Below are 17644 nucleotides of genomic sequence, written 5' to 3' on the forward strand. Positions count from 1 at the left end.
GCTGCACCTAAACCAGTTTACAACTCCATTTTATTCCAACACCTTTGAAAAAATGAAGTTCCATTTGATCTTCTCTGAAGGATCATCAAACCATAAAGCAGCTCTGAAATCAGTTTATTCACCTGTTCTATGCATCAGGATGCAATCTACAGTCTTGATTTCAAAGTAGCTTTTTAATTTTTCTAAGGAATATCCTGTATTTTCTCATCTAAAGCTTTCTCATTTTGAATTTCTCTTCCAAATAACAAGAGAGGAGATAAAATCTCTATACAAATCAATGACCGCTAAATCACAGCTCATAGAAAAAAGCATGAATGAGACAAAGTCTTAGAGCATTGGGGCCCATGTTTAACTTTGAAATCACTGAGACTACTCATAGTCTTATAGGTTTATGGTCTAAAAACATGCACACTTTAAAAATTAATCTTGTTAGAAAAGGATTTGAACCTTTCACTTAAAACACAAACTGAATTACTGCAGTGTTTTTGATATGTCTGAAGTCCATAGATTAGAAATCTTATCAGAGAAAGATGATACATTTTATGTCACACTTAGCTCTACTTTATCTAATTTAACAGTACAAGACCCACTGCTCCCCAAATGCGGTCATAGCTTGGGATCTAGTCTTACTGCATTTGTCCTGTCATTTAGTAGCAACTTACTTCTAGTTGTTCACTAGAAAAGACCCTCACTTGTTATCATTGTGATTTACATATCTCTTGATTTGGTTAATGTTGCTCAATGTTTGTGTGCAGAACAGCCGTGCTTGTGCTGACTAAATGTCTGTTTGATCTAATATCTTATCTCCAGCTGATAGCAGATGCTTATGGAAGCAGTACAAGAGTCAAATCAAGTATAAAGAGAACTTTCCCTTGGTTCGTTCTACCAGAGGCTAGCAATTAATTTAAAGACTTCTTCAACTGGAAATTGCATCAGGATTATTGTGTATTATGGGGATTTTTTTGTAATTCTTTTTATGACTACCTCTATATCTTTATGTCCACGACTTCCTGTGTCAACAAGTTCCATGGTTTTATTATACATAAGTTGGTTAGTGATGTCACAGGCTTCCCTTATATTGAGATATGGTAAGTTTTTTGACTGTAGAAAATAGACCTAGATTATACAGAAGGCCTCCAATGGAATTATATTCATTTTTTAAGAAGTTAATTTTGTTGTTCTTATGGATCTTAAAATAAATACCATGGCCCAGATTCTGGATAACTGAATAAAATCATAATATAAAAATAAAGCTGAATTAAAGGAAAAGGTAATAATAGCTTGGATATGCACTTGTGTCTGTTCTGTGTTTGTGCAAGACCTATGAGGCCAAAGTCCTGTTCCACCCTGGGCTCTCTAGAGATTGTTACAATGCAACCATACAATAATAAATTCATAGAGCAGTTGTGTTTAATTATACAGCATATGTTCATATACAAACTAAATGTCTCTATGAGATGACACAATCTTAGTGAGCATCTGGGAAAAATTTTACAAAAGCAGTCTTACCTCTCTTCCCCAAATACTTTTTTGAACAGGAAATATTTCTTCCTCCCTTTGATTTTTCAAATTTATTTTTATTCTTCCAGAAAGTCATAAAATTCATTATTACTGTACTGATTACAAGTGGTACTATAATAGGAGTTAGGTTTTCTTCATTGCAACAACCAGAATATTCCTTATACTTTACCTCTTTATTATTTTCCCAAAGACTTCAGAGCGAATCATCTGGCTTTTGAAAAAATTCCCAGTTTTCCCATCCCCCTTCCTTTGGGTAAGTGTGTCAGACCAGCAGAAGACAAGCTATATGCTTTATTTAAGTAAAAATGACTGACCCACTTTGTGAGATGTTACATTTCCAGTGAACTGGGCTTTTAAGCCAAAGAAAAAAGATACTAGAGAAACACATTCAGGATTTTAGGCAAAATGACTAAATTGAAAATTATTTTCATTCTTCTAATAAATATCTGTAACTTTAGGAATATATTGACACAGTTAACATATTTTTGCAATGCATTCAAATGCAAGCAGACAGATGCAATGATTCCTGCTGAACTTGAATGTTGAAGCCTCCTAGTCTGCATATGCTGAAACATGAATATCCTCCATGCACATAAAGATCTACAGTGACTGCAGTGGGGTTCTGCTTTTATGGGAGTGCTTTGGGACTTAAAACCACTTTTTCTCCCTCAGAGTCCTTCATAATATTACAGATCACTTTTGCTCAAGGAAAGGGAAGAAGAGCCTCCTCATCAGTAGTTTGGAGGGCCCCTGGGTACTCCCGGCTGTGCCCCTGGAAAGCGTGGGTTTCCGGGAGGGTAGCCTGGTGGTCCATACCCTCGGGGCCCCGGAGGTCGTGTCACAGCCACGTGAGGGGGAGGAAGGTTTCCTCCTCTGCTCTGGGGGGCATAGTGCCCATCTGGGGAGGGACCCAGATGCTGCAGGGACTGGGAGGAGCTTGCTTCCTGCTGCTGGCTTTTCTTCTTTGGTCCATTGTCTCCTTGTCCTTTCTTGTTATCTGAAACACATTTGGAGAACAGCATTAAAGGATGAAAATGCAAAGCAGAAATTCCGTCCTAGGCAGATTCTTCTACAGTCTACCCTCTCCTAAATATGAAGGTGGCAGACATGCTTTCCACAAAGTTCTTCTAAGTATGATCATTTCTAATGCATTTCTAAGCCTTCATCTCTGCCATGAGCCTGTAAGTGTTTTCTGGCCTACGTGGAAAGGAAAGTCTAGCAGTGTTCAGGAGCAAGGAAAGAGCCTGTGAAGGTCTTCAGGATGAACTGAAGCCTGCCTGGCCAAGCTAGGCCGTCTGGTAAGGACTGCTACTGTACTGTGTTCTCCTGTTGAATCTTGGCTTASAGGCCACACACTGTCCTGAACAGCAAACAAATAATAGCAGGATACAATATTTGAACCATACTGATTTGCAATATGTAAGAAGGATCATTGACATTCAGATCAGACTTTAGGCAACTTTTTTTGGACTGAGATTTTACAATTTGCTACAGCTATATTACAATTGTTTTATTTTGGTAAAAAGTTTTGCTTGATGTGGAAAGATGCTACAATATTTCTTTAAAAAGCCACAGAAAGAAAATGATTTGGAGATTAGACTAGTAATTATGACACAGTATTGTGACTGTCATTGAAGATATTATTGCAAGTAAAGCAGTAAAGGTAGCAAAGATGACTATAGTCTGATGTACAAATATTCCTCAACGTGAAGAATTCAAAACAATCTCTACCTTGATTTGGAGTAGATTCATCTTGCTTATTTTCTTTTTGCTTTGGCTTGGGTGGTTCTGTCTCAAATGGGTTTTCCTCCTGTTCATTTGATTTTTGTGCTTTTTGTTTATTTCTTCTTTTATTTTCTTCTGCTTGCTAGAGGTGGAGAAAGAGAGAAAGAGATCATATTTCAGCAAGCTGAATGGCTTCTCTAATATTTAATAGAAAGAAAAATAAACAGTTCTTTCTTCCTTACACTTTGGAGTTTCTTTTTAAGTTCCAGGTTAGCTTCCTTGTAGGATTTGGATGTAGCATTGAGATAATAAATACTCAGCCTAAATGTAAAGAAAAAGAATATATCTTCTTAGGTAATGATGTAAATACGAAGAATATTATAACATTCCTATAGCAATAGCTACAATTGTGTGAATATAAAAAATWTATAGACTGCTCACTTATGCTGCCTTATCAGTAGTAGTATTTTGACAACTAAAAATGCCCTTCCTCATAGTGTGAAGAAGGCACTCTTATTTTAGGGAAAACAAGGCTGAAAGAAATTCCATCTAATAATATTTTACATCCAACATTATGGTAGTTAAGGAAGAGGTTCCATAAAACTATGCCTCACTATGAAGTGTGTTTTAGAGAATAACTTGTGAAATTTTAATTAACTTGTATGACATATTTTAAAAATGAGCAAACAATATTTATAAATGCTTTTTAACTTACACAATAGGCAAACTCAAGTACTGCCGAGAAAATAGCCAAAAGCATATGTTTTATTTTTTGCTCTAAATTACAATCTCTTTCTACCAAATAAAAACATGACTGCATAATGAAATTTTCATTTGTCAATTTGTATTATTCTGTGACAACTGTATGAAATTAGCATTTTTTCACCATCCTGATTTAGAGACATCCTTAAGTCTTTTGCTGATGTAAGCAGTAAATAATTAATCTGCATATGTTGTTTTCTCTGTGTTGTCTGATTTTGCCTTTAGTTTTCTTTTTCTTTTCATTTTTTTTTCTGTCTTTGCCTTGAGCATTTCCAAGATAGGAACAGTACTCAAGAAAATCAGTGGGAGCTGAGACCATGTGTTTCAGAGGACAATCTGTGCTCTTTATTTTTCTAGCCAAGGGTTAAACAGAACATGATTTTAAGTGAATCTTGGCCAAATTCTATCTCAAAATTTCAGTTTGCTCACATAAGATCCTTCTGTAATTTCTACTGTATTCCATAATCTTCTGTTGGCAGTGCTACAATGCAAAGTTAAATCCTAGCTATTTCCCCTAAGAACTTTTAATTTAGCTCTATACTAAGTAATACTATATATGCGTATTGCGGTTTACAGTGATTTTATCTTGAAAAATTTTATGCAGTTTCTGAGAATGGCTATTCAATGACCATTTAACTATTCCCAAAATATGGAAAATTCCTCCTAGCTCTGTTCCACAAAGTGGCTTTGGACATGAGTAACTTCAGACAGATAGCTGAGACAAGAACATCTCCATATGTTACCTCCATCACCCTGTCTCACACTCCAGACCCAACAACATAGAGTGCTCTTTTCTCTCAAGGGAAGTCTCAGGCACGCAGGATCAGACATGCTAAGAGTTACTGAGAAATAACTCTTTCATGGTGGGCACAGTTCTGAGAATTTTCTATTGAAAATTTTAAGGATTTATGATGTGTTGTTCTGCCTACTAAATAGCCTGAGCTAAATCTTTATAGGCTTTTGCATTTTAATAGTTTGGCTATTATGGCAGCAACAAAAAACATAATTAAAAAAAGCAACAACAAAAATAAAAAGAAAGCAACTTAATAGAAAAAGAGATTGCCCTTTGTGCACAGGCACATTAATTACGATCAAATAGAAGGCTCATGAATTCTTCAAGTCCCTCACCACAGGGCAATCAGTCCTGTATTTAATTAGATAACCAGGTAACAAAGACAGAATGAAAGGAACTTAATAGACTTTAGAACAGGCAAGCATTGAGCTAATATTCTAATACGTACACCATCAGCAGTATGAAAGGTAGGATGAGTCCAGGATTAGAGGCATAGCCAAATACCTTCCCAAACCAAGAAGGGAAGTCATGCTCCAGAGTTTCTGATATGACTTCAAACATTCTAGTTTTCCCACTATTAAAGAGAAAAGGTGACAATGTATCAYAGTCAGATATTCTGACAGTGGCAGTCCAGTAGTATGAATATTTCGATGAATCACATCACAACAAACTTGGGGCAAGGACRAGAAATTGTATAAGTTAGCATTATTGTACAGCCTAAAACTGTACAACTGTCATTATTTAAAATAGTATTTTGCATTTTAAAGAGAACAATGGATACAAATATTTTCGATGTCTGTCTGCTAATAGATTCTGCCTGCAGTTTCCAACAAGTGTTTTCTCTATTACCAAGATTAGTTCTCCAGGGATCAGTGTACTGTGATCAATCTGTGAACTCCATATCACCATCTAAAGTGTGTAGGTTAGTTTTGCTTTGAGGAGTCCTTGAGACAGATTCAAATCGCATCTTCATGTAATTGATAAAAGAAATGCAATTCACTAGCAAACAGTGTCCATGCAGTGATGTACAGGGCCAAATTCTCCCCTCTTTGCTCTGTATCAATCCTATGGTAGGCAGTGCCTGTGTCTCAGGACGTTTTAGTTTTTCTTCCAGCAAACTAATAACTTTCATGCTAAGTTGTCCCATGACTGACTTATCTAAATTATTTCTTCACTAGACCCTTTACGCACAAGTTTTTCTTGTAGAATCATGTTAATAGATGTTCTAAATGTTCCTGTCTTTTTACTTTGCTTTTGGCTGTGTCTCACAAGGTAGAGTTTGACATTGTTTACCTAAATGCTGCCAATGACAAGGCTTTTTATGTGAATTGAGATCAATTTACTTGGTTAAAAGAATCGCCACTAAATTCACCAAATTGCCTCCAGATATTCCAGCCATTGAGGTGCTCTATCTCCTATTTTTAGTTCTTGCAAAACATTTCTGCTAATCAGATATCTTTTTAATTTARCGATCTCAGCCTTTATGCTTGTCCTACAAATATAACAAGATTACAAGGCAAATCTTCCTTCAGATCAGCTCTTCTTCTCCACTTTCTCCCTAGAAATGATAGATGGGAAATTCCACTCTATCCTCTTTTCCATCTCACCAGCACACACAAAGCTCCTCCTRTTCCAGCTTTGCTAGTTCTGTCCTGAAATCTCTGCTGAGTTGTATATGTTGACTTTAAATTCAGGATTAGAAAAAGAATTGCAATTTTAATAGTGGATAAGCCACCGACTTACCAACAGGAAAACTTTTTTTTTTWAAATATATAGCCATAAATTGCCACTGTTTATCTGCTCAGCAGTAGTATTACCTATACAAATGATGAATTAATCATCTTTAGTTTATAGCCCCTCTCTACTGAAAGCTGTATTGAGGATTTTGCAGTTTTAATGAAGAAGAAAATATATTTGTATTTGATAGAGGAAAGGTTACAGGTTATGTTAACCACCTCACTCCTTTTCTTAGATTTTAAAAATCTTATTTAGCATCATCTGCTTTATCATCGCTTCCCTAAAACCCAAGCAATTTTCTATCTCAGCCAAATTTTTTGCATGTTAAGCAATTCTTTCTCTCAGGGACTGTGACTATTGCAGGCAGCTAGAAAAGATCTCCCAGAGATGGCCAATGTTAATGTGTCTAGACTTCTACTGCTTTACCAAGTGTACTGGAAATTATGCAGAGATCATTTTACCCATGACAGTAATGTATTATTCAAGTCCTTCACAGGAATCAGGAAGCCTGTTTTACTGTTCTACTGTTCTTGCCCTACTGATACTTTGTTCAAAAGCAAGGACTGAAACCTTCTAAAAATCTGAATTCTATATATTAACTGCTGTTTTGTTCTCATTAAAGTTGTATCTCATGCTAAGAAGCAAGCAGAGATACTGGGAATGGTCCCAAAATTTCTAGTGGTAAAGTACACAGGAGACACCATGGSAGCACCTCAGCTAGCTTGTATGCAAGGCACACATTTGCACAGGTACAGTAGGCCCGTTTTTTCATAAGAGACTAGCAAATATGGAGGTCTTGAAACTTGAGAAACAGATTCAGCACCACAGAGGTAATGCTACAGCTGCATGAAATGAAATACTGTGAGCACTGCAGAAATTCAGAGCRGCTGAAGACTACAGCACCTCCTTGGTTAACCACCACTCTCCGACGCTCCAATCTTCCCTTCTTGGCATATGCAGGTATTTCCTGTAACCATCACTCTCAAGCCAATAGATGAGAGATACCTAACAGGTCACTGCCCTACTCCCTAAGAATAATTGCTGACTTAATTACAGTAATAAGGACAAAATTTTTCATGGAAACAAAGAAAAAAATCTATTTTTCAAGAAAAACTTTAAAAACAACTAGCCAGTTTTCTAGGATTTCACCTTCAAGCATTATGCGTAATTAAAAAATGACATGTAATTAAACGTTCAGCCTATCAGATACTAAAACTTCTTAAGGAAGTTCCTTTTCATTATTGGATCATTCACTGTGATGAYATGATGCAGTTCATCTCATTGGCAACAAAACAAAGACATAAAATGCAAAAGACCTGAAAGGACCACAGTCAAAAGATGGTGGGATGGAGACAATAGTGTACACAGCYGGCAGCGTGGACAGAAAAAGAATGAAAAGCAGCATGGCCATGTAGAAGTTATTGGATCTGGAAGCCTTGAAGACCCTCTCCTGAGGGACATTGCAGCACATCACTGCCCAGCATTGCAGGTACATGGAAGTATGGAGGCGGAAAACGTTGATCGCTGGGAGGCATGGAGCATAAAAAGATCCCATCCTAGAAACCAATCAAACAAAATATAAGTAGTCTGTTGTAGAATTTCTGCCTTGCTGGATAGGTCATCCATTCCCTTCTTTCATATTCTTGTTTTTCAGCCACACACACTGTGCATGCAGAAATCTAGTTCATAAAACATTTACATTTTTTTACTGATCTTGTCTCTCCAGTCTTTTCTTAGGAAGAACTCCAGACATATGCAGAAAACTCTCTGTATGTAATTTTTCTTTCAGTGTTCCAAAGCCCCTTTTCTCTGTAAATAAAATGACCACTTAATGAAATATTATCCACTCTTACTTTGACCCTTTAATTCAGGTAGCATCTCACTTGTACTGTCTACAGAACGATAACCAAACTTAGATAACTTTCAAAAATGATCTTTTTCTTTATTATTGTCTTATATATATTAGCAACATTTTAGGAAAGATATTTTTGCTAAGTTGACATTTATTTTATTTCTGTTACCATGGTTATTTAGTGCCTCATTCCAATGAACTCCTTATTGATTTGCCAAAATATTGTGTTTTTCTTATTATCTACAGTTGCATGGTTATGACACTGAAACAGCTGAGACCACTTTATTTTTATCTGACCTTGTTTGCTGTGCCATACTGACTGAAGAGCAGTCATTTTCATCAGCCTGCCCAAATGATACAGAATGTGACGGATCAGCAATTGACTTCTTCCTTGACCGCTGGCCAGGTCACCAAGGCTGATCCACTTTGCCTCTGAGTGCCTCAGTTTTTCTATTTTTAAAATGTGTAATAGATCTACTTCTCCACATGGCTGGAAAGACTCCAGAGTACAGTGATATCACAACAGAATTAATATATGATATTGATATCACTCCTTCCTCATTTCATACACCTTTAATGAAAAGAGCCAGTAAAGACTTCAGCAGTCTATGGGTGAAGCAGAGCGCACTTCATGGCTCTATTTCTTATGCTTACAGAAATCATTRCAAAACATTCAGCTTTGATAAGCTGAAACTTTCGATAATTCATGGCTGCTATCAAGTTCTAGTTATAATATTTATTATAAGGTGGAAGTATTCTTGCCAATGTCATATTAATATGGAGAAGTCTCCACTCACTTTGTGAAAACACAGAGAAAGAGAAGAAAGGAAATTTCCTTTCTAACTCTGTGGTACAGCCAATTCACCAGGTGCATCTTAAACTTGTTATTCTGTTTCAGCATGTGTGGTGGAATATGTAAAACTATATAAAACAGAAATAAATTTATCCTGTATATAATATCATGGTTTCTGAAGTATATATTCACTATAATTCAGTCACCATTTATTTTTACTAAAATATTTAGTTCTTTAAAAATTCCACAACTCTAGTTCCTTACTTGCCTCAGCAAGTATCGATTAGCATGCAAATGTGACTCCAGCTCTGCAATTAGTAGTAACATAGACAATATAGATAGATAGATAGATAGTAGGATAGGTGCTGCGTCTATATGGCATCATGAAGACACAAGTCACGGATTCTGTGATGGAACTTTTATATTGGGATATTGTGCCATAGAAATGCACAAAGTCTGTATGTGTAATGAAGTATAAAATGATAGCTRCTACATATAGAATTTTTCTTAGAGAATAATCCAGAATCACCTCCTTCGTCCAGTTCCCAATTTCTTTCAACTACAGAGTGATTTCCAAAGTGTTAATTACAGCAGAAGAGAGTGTGGGTGTGATCARTGGTGTATAAAGTATGCAAGCACAGTTTGCATTGCTGCCTCATCATTTTCATGTATAGCAGCCTGTGAAATACTTCTTGTTAGGAATTAGGATGCCACTCTTAAGACAGATAGGTACATACTGACTGCAAAGCTAAGCTGATTATTTAACTATAAGTGCCATGTGCAGTACAGGTCCCCTGCACTTCAGCAGCAGGTTGGACTCACTCTGCCAATGACACATGGCTCCAATGACACATGGCAAATACATGGCCATGGCTGATGCTGTGCTCATCCTACCAATGTACCAATGGTTCATCTCAGCAAGTCAGGGGGCAATACACACCTGGAGGCTTACACCAAGAAAAAGCTCTGATCAGCAGGGTTCTATTAAAGTTAAATAAACTGGGTCTAAACAATTTTGGGTCTAATAATTGGGTCTAATTCAGAGGAGCAGTCAATAGTGCTTGAGAAGGATGGTTCCTGAGAAAGATGGTGTCTTACATGAGAGTTGACAATCTGCTTTCTTAGCAAACCCAACTAAGACAAAAACAAGAAATGTGATGAAACTTAGATCTCTCATGCAGCAGGGCTGAGCACTAATACWGCAGTGCTAGCATTTTATGCACACACATGCACACAAATGCACAAATGTATATGTAAATTTGTTCTAAGTCTTTTCTTCACAGGGCACATGGGAAAAGAGTATAAGATRTTTTGAAAGACTGAAATTCAAAGTAAAACAGTACAGGCTAGCTGCTTGCTGTGCTATCACAAAGGATCACGTAGTCAACCCAACTTTAGATAAATTAGCCTCACCTGATCATTGCAAAACACTGATGCACCTGACTCCATAATCTTAACTCAGAAGTGGCTTAAAACAATTCCATTGATTTCAATGTGCCTGAGTTTGATACACATTGCACTACACTTCTATGAGACTAGAGTAAAGAGGTAAGATCAGCATTTCAGAAGAACCTTCCACAGATACTGCTATTTCTTGCATTCCTGCAGGGAATGCTGACCCATAAGAGACCATTAGGACACAACACCCTTTGCCACACCTACCAGATCATGCCTTGGTTAAATATCAGTCCCAGCACATTCCCACTTATATCAAACTCTGAATATGATGGCTGAAAGAAATAATACAAACGCATTCATTAGGCTTGCAAAAAGCATTTTAAAATGATTTACGGTAGATTAAAGCTGTCACTGCCAACAGCACAAACATATTGGCATTGTCTTGTCAAGACTCTTGTTATACGTTATCAGTGAAACACAAAACAAATTAATATGACTCAAAGCTAACAGGCAGAATTTAATACAGCTTGCAGCATTTTACTGAAGATCCTTTCGAGCCGTTTGTACAGAAGAAGGTGTTAAAAGAGAATAAAAATAGTTCTTGGTACTGGGTAAATTTTAAAATAATAATTTGTCAACTTCCAATTGAAGCRGCTAAAAGAGGCTATAAACATCTAGTCTGCTCTTCAATAAATTACAAGCCATGAGGCTTCCCTGAATTAATTCCTGTTTGAACTATAACATATATTTCATTTTTTTAAATTTAACAATTGTGCTGCTGAAGAATCCATTTTAAACATTGATAGATGGTTCCAATGGTTAACTGACTTTCCTATTTAATATGTATATCTTATTTTGTTCGATTTTTACTTCTAAACCCAATCATTGGGTCTCATTATTGTTTGGTCTGCTAAATTGAAAAGCACTGTGTTGCAAATTTTTGTTTTCAGTGCCAGTACATACACTGTCATCAAATCACTCCTTAGTCTTCTCTGAACTATTAATCTCATTCTGTTTTTCCAAACCTAAATCATTTCCACAGATCTTCTCTTACCATATTTATTAGCGTTTCTCTAATTTATGAACCCTTTTCAATTTCAAACACTCAGTACACTACATTTGAGCAATGACATGCACAAGTATTTGTTTGTGTGTACATGATTGTGTATGCGCACATCTGAACAAAAATTTCTAGAAGGAAATAAGAGCTGTACATTTTTGGTTTTCACCAAAATGTTTGATTCAAACATATTACCCATAGGATTTTACGTTGTCACAAGATTTTGTTTAATTAGCTCCCTCCTAATAGTTAATTATACTACACCACAGCTGGTGACTTTCATGACTCACTGCAGTAGGTAGGTGAGAAGATCATGAATGATGTATACCATCCATGTACTAATTACTGACGACTGATAGAGGGAATAAGGGCATGAGGTACAACTCATAGGTACAACTATTCCCTTGAGGTTGAACCAAACCAAAGATATTCTATTAAAAGGACTAAATTAAAGTCCCTCTTTCGGATTGTTCTGTTGGAATGTTTGCAGCTTCTGTGCTCTTTCTATATAGTCTTGTGTGCATGTACAGATATTTGTCTATATGTTTTCATCAAACTGCTATATTTATGTAGTGTGCATTTATGAATTTTCTTCCATGAAAGAAAAGATTAAATAGACTGGTCGTCCTTGATTTGGAAATAGTTGACTAAAGACAGCTATATATAGGGGCAGAACACGATAAATGATGTGGAGAAGGTGAATAGCATCAGATCTAAACAATGTGTCATTGCTTTTCATAACATAGGAGCTTGCAGTATTAGATCAAACTATCTGAAATTGAATGCTTAAACAAACAAAAGGAAGTGCTTTTTTACACTGAGTGCAAATTAATTTGTGAAATTCCTTGCCAATGGAGGTTTTGGTTGTCAAAAATATTTAAGGATTTTAAAAAAGTCTGAAAATTAGTGAATAAAGGCTACTTTTTAGTTTTTGTCACAACTGCTAACCACAATGGCACAGCTAAAGCCTCTTGCTTAGGAATATTTTAAGCTCAAAGATTGCCAGACATTCAGTGGTTTTCAGTCTGCACTTCCACCACTAGTTGCTGTTTGAGACAGGATACTATCAAAGATTCCAGGCTACAGCACCAAATGATTCCTTAAATCAGGAATCTCTGAGTCCTTCACTTTTTAAATGCAACAGATCTTTTCCTTGGGTCACTCATGCATTCTTTCTGTATAACTAATATATTCCTAGCACCAACTAGCAACAAGTGCATTGCTGATACTTTGAGAACAATAATATATCATGGAAATGGTGCACCCCCTTTTTGCTGGATAAATGTGATGCAGCTCTCATTAATAATGCTGAACCCTTCACAGGTGAGCTGTGAGACTCATTCTCCCTGCTTTCTGACAGCCAACAGCTGCTCCCTATGCTATCACTCTCCATCTGTATGTGGCTAGCAAGAAAGAAGGATGGTATCTATGTAACTCTATTGTAGTATTTGAATTTAAACTCTCTGCTTTATAGGCTTTGTTCYATTGATTCAGTTATTATAGCATATTCCTTTAACATAACTAATGGTACAAAAGTAAAGAGCAAGAATTAGGCCTGAAGGGTTAATGGACAAATTGGTGCTCCTCCAGTTGGCAATACTAATTCAAGCCATGGTGTTCTACAGTACAGTGCATGGCTCTCAGCTCTTGAGACTGGAGGCATTGCACAGATCATGGAGTTAGTAGCCCCATTCAAYGGCTCTGGATATCCTAGGGCATCTCAAATACCACTGGCATGGTATTTCACCAGCTGAACTCTACCCTTAGTGAATGCTTCAAACCTTGTGAGTAAGGTTTGTACCTTACTGCAACATTCAGGAGGCTAACTTTTGTGTTACCKTGAAAAGAGTGAGGGGGAAAAAACAACTGACTTTCTGTAACAGCGCGCTCTGTCTCTCTGCCAAGTCAAATGCACAACAGATAATAGCACCTTGAAACACATAAGGATATAATTTCAAATGTATGAGTAATCCCATTGGAAATTTGCATGCTCCAGCAGCATGCTGACTGGAGTGTTAAACAAAAATATCCTTTGATCCTTACAGCCTCTCTATCGCCTAACTTGCTAGCATGCAGAGGCTTTGAGCAATCCCTTACCCAAAGACATCCTCATTGAGTTCTTGATTATGGATACACTAAAGGGTACAGTGAAAGAGAAGGCTCCCCGTAGCCTACTCCTCTCAGACACGTCCCCACAGACCAAACCATAACTTAGTCTGAAAGATTTTTCTGAAGCCTAAATGGACATTTGTAATTCCTGTAGAGAATGAGAAGAGACCCTGCACTGACGGTTTTCTCAGCTACACAGTGAGACTTAAAGGTTGTCAGCTTTCGCCTTGGATGCCAGCAATGTGGAGACTGCACTCTGCTCTGCATCATCTTCATCACCCTTCGTTGAAAACAAATATCATTACTCCTCATCTTTCTCAGTTCCTGCATAAAGAGCAACTGATTCAGAGTAAATGGCAATAGAGAAGCAACTTTAGGAAGCCTAAAAGGCAGCAAAAGGGAAGTGAAGTCACCTTAAGCAAAGGGTCTGTCCTGTAGTCATCAGGATAACTTTCAGGCCTGCATCTATTATTTAGGCTCTTTCATTGATCTTGGATAACCTATCAGGGAAAATGTCCAGACTGCCACCTCAGCATCTTTGCAAAATATGGAGTCTGAGCTATTTCCGGTCAGATGTAGCCTTGGCTGCAGATATTCATACATTCTCCACATCCAGGCTCAGCTAATACAATGCCTGTAGTATGTATGAAAATATGAGAAAGCTCCAGAGGCAATTTAAGTATATGAAAATACATTGTTCTAGAGCTCCACAAACTGTGCTGGCTCTCTGCCCATACTATGTTCAAATTCCATCATTTTATATTGATATTACAAAGCATATGGCTTGTTTGTCCACAAGMTGTCTGGCTAATTGTCTCTCTCCAGCCCTACACCAGCCCTGCTTGAGACACCCTGTCCCAATCAACAGYGAAAAAGCTGAATTTTGCCATAACAGCTGAAATTTCATAGTGGTTCAACAATAGCCGTGATATTGCTATACCAGAAACTACAAAAGCAATAAAATTTTCCTTTCCTCTATATACTAATCATTTTCCTAAARACAGCTCCTAGTAAAAGAGGAAAAGCATCTACTTGTGAAGGTAAAAYTATGAGGAAGTGGGACAAATAAGAGGATGGCAGGACAGCTATGACAGCTGTTCACACACACATAATTGAGATAGCTTTACATGAYTTAGCTCTTTTCCATAGTAGTTACTWTGTACAAGAATGGCTTCTGGAGGTSCTTTCCTGGTACCCTGGCAGGTGCCTCGGAGGTGAAAAATGCAGCTGTCAGTGCACCTATCATAGCCAGCTAATTTAAATCTAGCTAAAATCTGTTAAAAGAGAGAAAGTCTCTCCAAAGTGAGGAGCTGACATACCCACATGCTTATGCTATGGGACTCRTTGATTTTGTTTAGCCTTACGATTGCAGGCCCTGAACCTCATGGGGCACTTCAACCACTCTGACATCTGCTGGAGGGACAGCACAGTAAGGCACAAGCAGTCCAGGAGGCTCCTGCAATGCRTCRATGAYAACTTCTTGTCACAAATGGTGGAGGAGCCTGCGAGGAAGGGTGTCCTGCTGGATCTTGTCCTTACCAAYAGAGAGGGACTGGTTAGAGATGTGAAGGTGGAGGGCAGCCTTGGCTGCAGTGACCATGAGATGGTGGAGTTCAGGATCCKGCAGGAAAGAMSYAAGGCAACAAGCAGGATTGCAACCCTGGRCTTCAGGAGAGCAGACTTTGGGCTCTTCTGAGACCTACTTGGAGGAATCCCATGGGYTAAGGCCCTARAAGGAAGGGGRGTTCCAGGAGAGCTGGCTWGTATTCAAACATCACTTCCTCCAAGCTCAAGAGCGGTGCATCCCTATGAGTAAGAAGTCTAGCAATGGGGGCAGGAGACCTGCACGAGTGAGCAAGGAGCTCCTGGCCAAATGCAGAAGAAGAAAATACACAGAATGTGGAAGAGGGGACAGGCTACTTGGGAGGATTATAGGAATGCAGCCAGAGTAGGTAGAGATGCTGCAAGGAAGGCTCAGGCCCAGTTGGAATTGAGTCTGACAAGGGATGTCAAGGACAACAGGAAGGGCTTCTTCAGATACATCAGCAGCAAGAGGAGGACTAGGGAAAATGTGGGCCCACTACTGAGTGGGGTGGGGGCCCTGACAACAAGGGATACAGAGAAGGCAGAATTACTGAATGCTGCCTTTGCTTCAGTCTTCACTGCTAAGGGCAGCTCTCAGGAATCTCAGAGCCTGGACGTGAGGGAGAAAGTCTGGAGAAGGGAAGACTTTCCTTTGGTTGAGGAGGATAGCATTGGACACCTTCTGGGCAGGCTAGACATCCACAAATCCATGGGTCCAGATGGGATGCACCCACGGGTACTGATGGAGCTGGCAGATGTTGCCAGGCTGCTCTCCATCATCTTTGAAAAGTCACAGAGAACTGGACAGGTGTYTGAGGACTGGAAGAAAGCCAGTGTCACTCCAGTCTTCAAAAAGGGCAAGAAGGAAAAATATGAGGAAGTCAGCCTCACCTCCATCCCTGCAAAGGTAATGGAACAGCTCATTCTGCATGTCRTCTCCAGGCATATGGAGGAAAAGAAGGTCATCAGGAGTAGCCAGCATGGATTCACCAAGGGGAAATCATGCTTTACCAATCTGATAGACTTCTCTGATGGAATGACTGGCTGGGCAGATGAGGGGAGAGCAGTGGACATTGTGTACCTTGACTTCAGCAAGGCTTTTGACACTGTCTCCCACAACATCCTCCTAGATAAGCTCTGGAAGTGTGGGTTAGATGAGTGGACARTGAGGTGGATTGAGAACTGGCTGAAAGGCAGAGCTCAGAGGGTYGTCRTCAGTGGCATGGAGTCTAGTTGAAGGCCTGTGGGTAGTGGTGTCCCTCAGGGCTCAGGACTGGCTCCCATCCTGTTCAACTTCTTCATCAGTGACCTGGATGAAGGGACAGAGTGCCTCCTCAGACAGCTTGCTGAAGAGACCAACCTGGGAGGAAAGGCTGAGACACCTGAGGGCTGTGCTGCCATTCAGAGAGACCTGGACAGGCTGGAGAGCTGGGCACAGAGGAACCTCCTGAGGTTCAATAAGGGCAAGTGCAGAGTCCTGCACCTAGGGAGAAATAACCCTAGGCAGCAGTACAAGCTGGGGGCTGACCTTCTGGAGAGCAGCTCTGCAGAGAAGGACCTGGGAGTGCTGGTAGATAGCTGACCATGAGCCAGCAATGTGYCCTTGTGGCCAGGAAGGCCAATGGTCTCCTGGGGTGCATTGGGAAGAGTGTTGCCAGTAGGTGGAGGGAGGTGATCCTGCCCCTCTRCTCAGCCCTGGCGAGGCCTCATCCTGAATCCTGTGTCCAGTTCTGGGCTCCCCAGTCCAAGAGAGACATGGAGCTACTGGAGAGAGTCCAGTGTAGGGCTACAAAGATGATCAGAGGGCTGGAGCACCTGCCCTATGAGGAACGGCTGYRAGAGCTGGGCCTSTTYAGCCTGGGGAAGAGAAGACTGAGGGGGGATCTGATCAATGTGTACAAGTACCTGAAGGGAGGGTGTCAAGGGGATGGGGACAAACTCTTTTCAGTTGTCCCATGTGACAGGACAAGAKGCARWGGRCAGAAAYTGAAGCACAGGAAGTTCTGCCTGACCGTGAGGGGGAATTTCTTCCCTGTGAGAGTGACAGAGCCCCGGCACAGGTTGGCCAGAGAGGTTGTGGAGTCTTCTTCTCTGGAGATTTTCAAGGCCCACCTGGATGCAACCCTGTCTAACATGCTCTAGGTGACCCTGCTGAGCAGGGAGGTTGGACTAGGTGATCTCCAGAGGTCCCCTCCAAACTTACTGATTCTATGAGTCTATGAAACTAATTCTACCAGAAAATACAGCTAATAAAATTCTTATAATAAGTGCTTTTATATTTTTCCCAAAAGCACTGGCTGCCTCAGTATG

General features: G+C 39.3%; 1 protein-coding gene across 1 annotated transcript in view; it reads right to left on the reverse strand.

Annotated features, from left to right (window-relative positions):
• Positions 1 to 2252: 2252 nt before the first annotated feature.
• Positions 2253 to 17644, reverse strand: part of TMC1 (transmembrane channel like 1) — a 67726-nt gene continuing 52334 nt past the window's right edge. Inside the window, exons 15-20 of the mRNA XM_085312322.1 lie at positions 10846 to 10913; positions 7855 to 8094; positions 5250 to 5375; positions 3489 to 3567; positions 3253 to 3388; positions 2253 to 2518 (exon numbers count right to left, since the gene is read on the reverse strand). Coding sequence (XP_085168448.1) covers positions 2253 to 2518; positions 3253 to 3388; positions 3489 to 3567; positions 5250 to 5375; positions 7855 to 8094; positions 10846 to 10913 — 915 coding nt within the window. The remainder of the gene's footprint in view (positions 2519 to 3252; positions 3389 to 3488; positions 3568 to 5249; positions 5376 to 7854; positions 8095 to 10845; positions 10914 to 17644) is intronic.

This window comes from Rhea americana, unplaced genomic scaffold (assembly GCF_003343005.1).
Source record: "Rhea americana isolate MKP2758 unplaced genomic scaffold, rheAme1 scaffold_11, whole genome shotgun sequence".
Taxonomy (NCBI): domain Eukaryota; kingdom Metazoa; phylum Chordata; class Aves; order Rheiformes; family Rheidae; genus Rhea; species Rhea americana.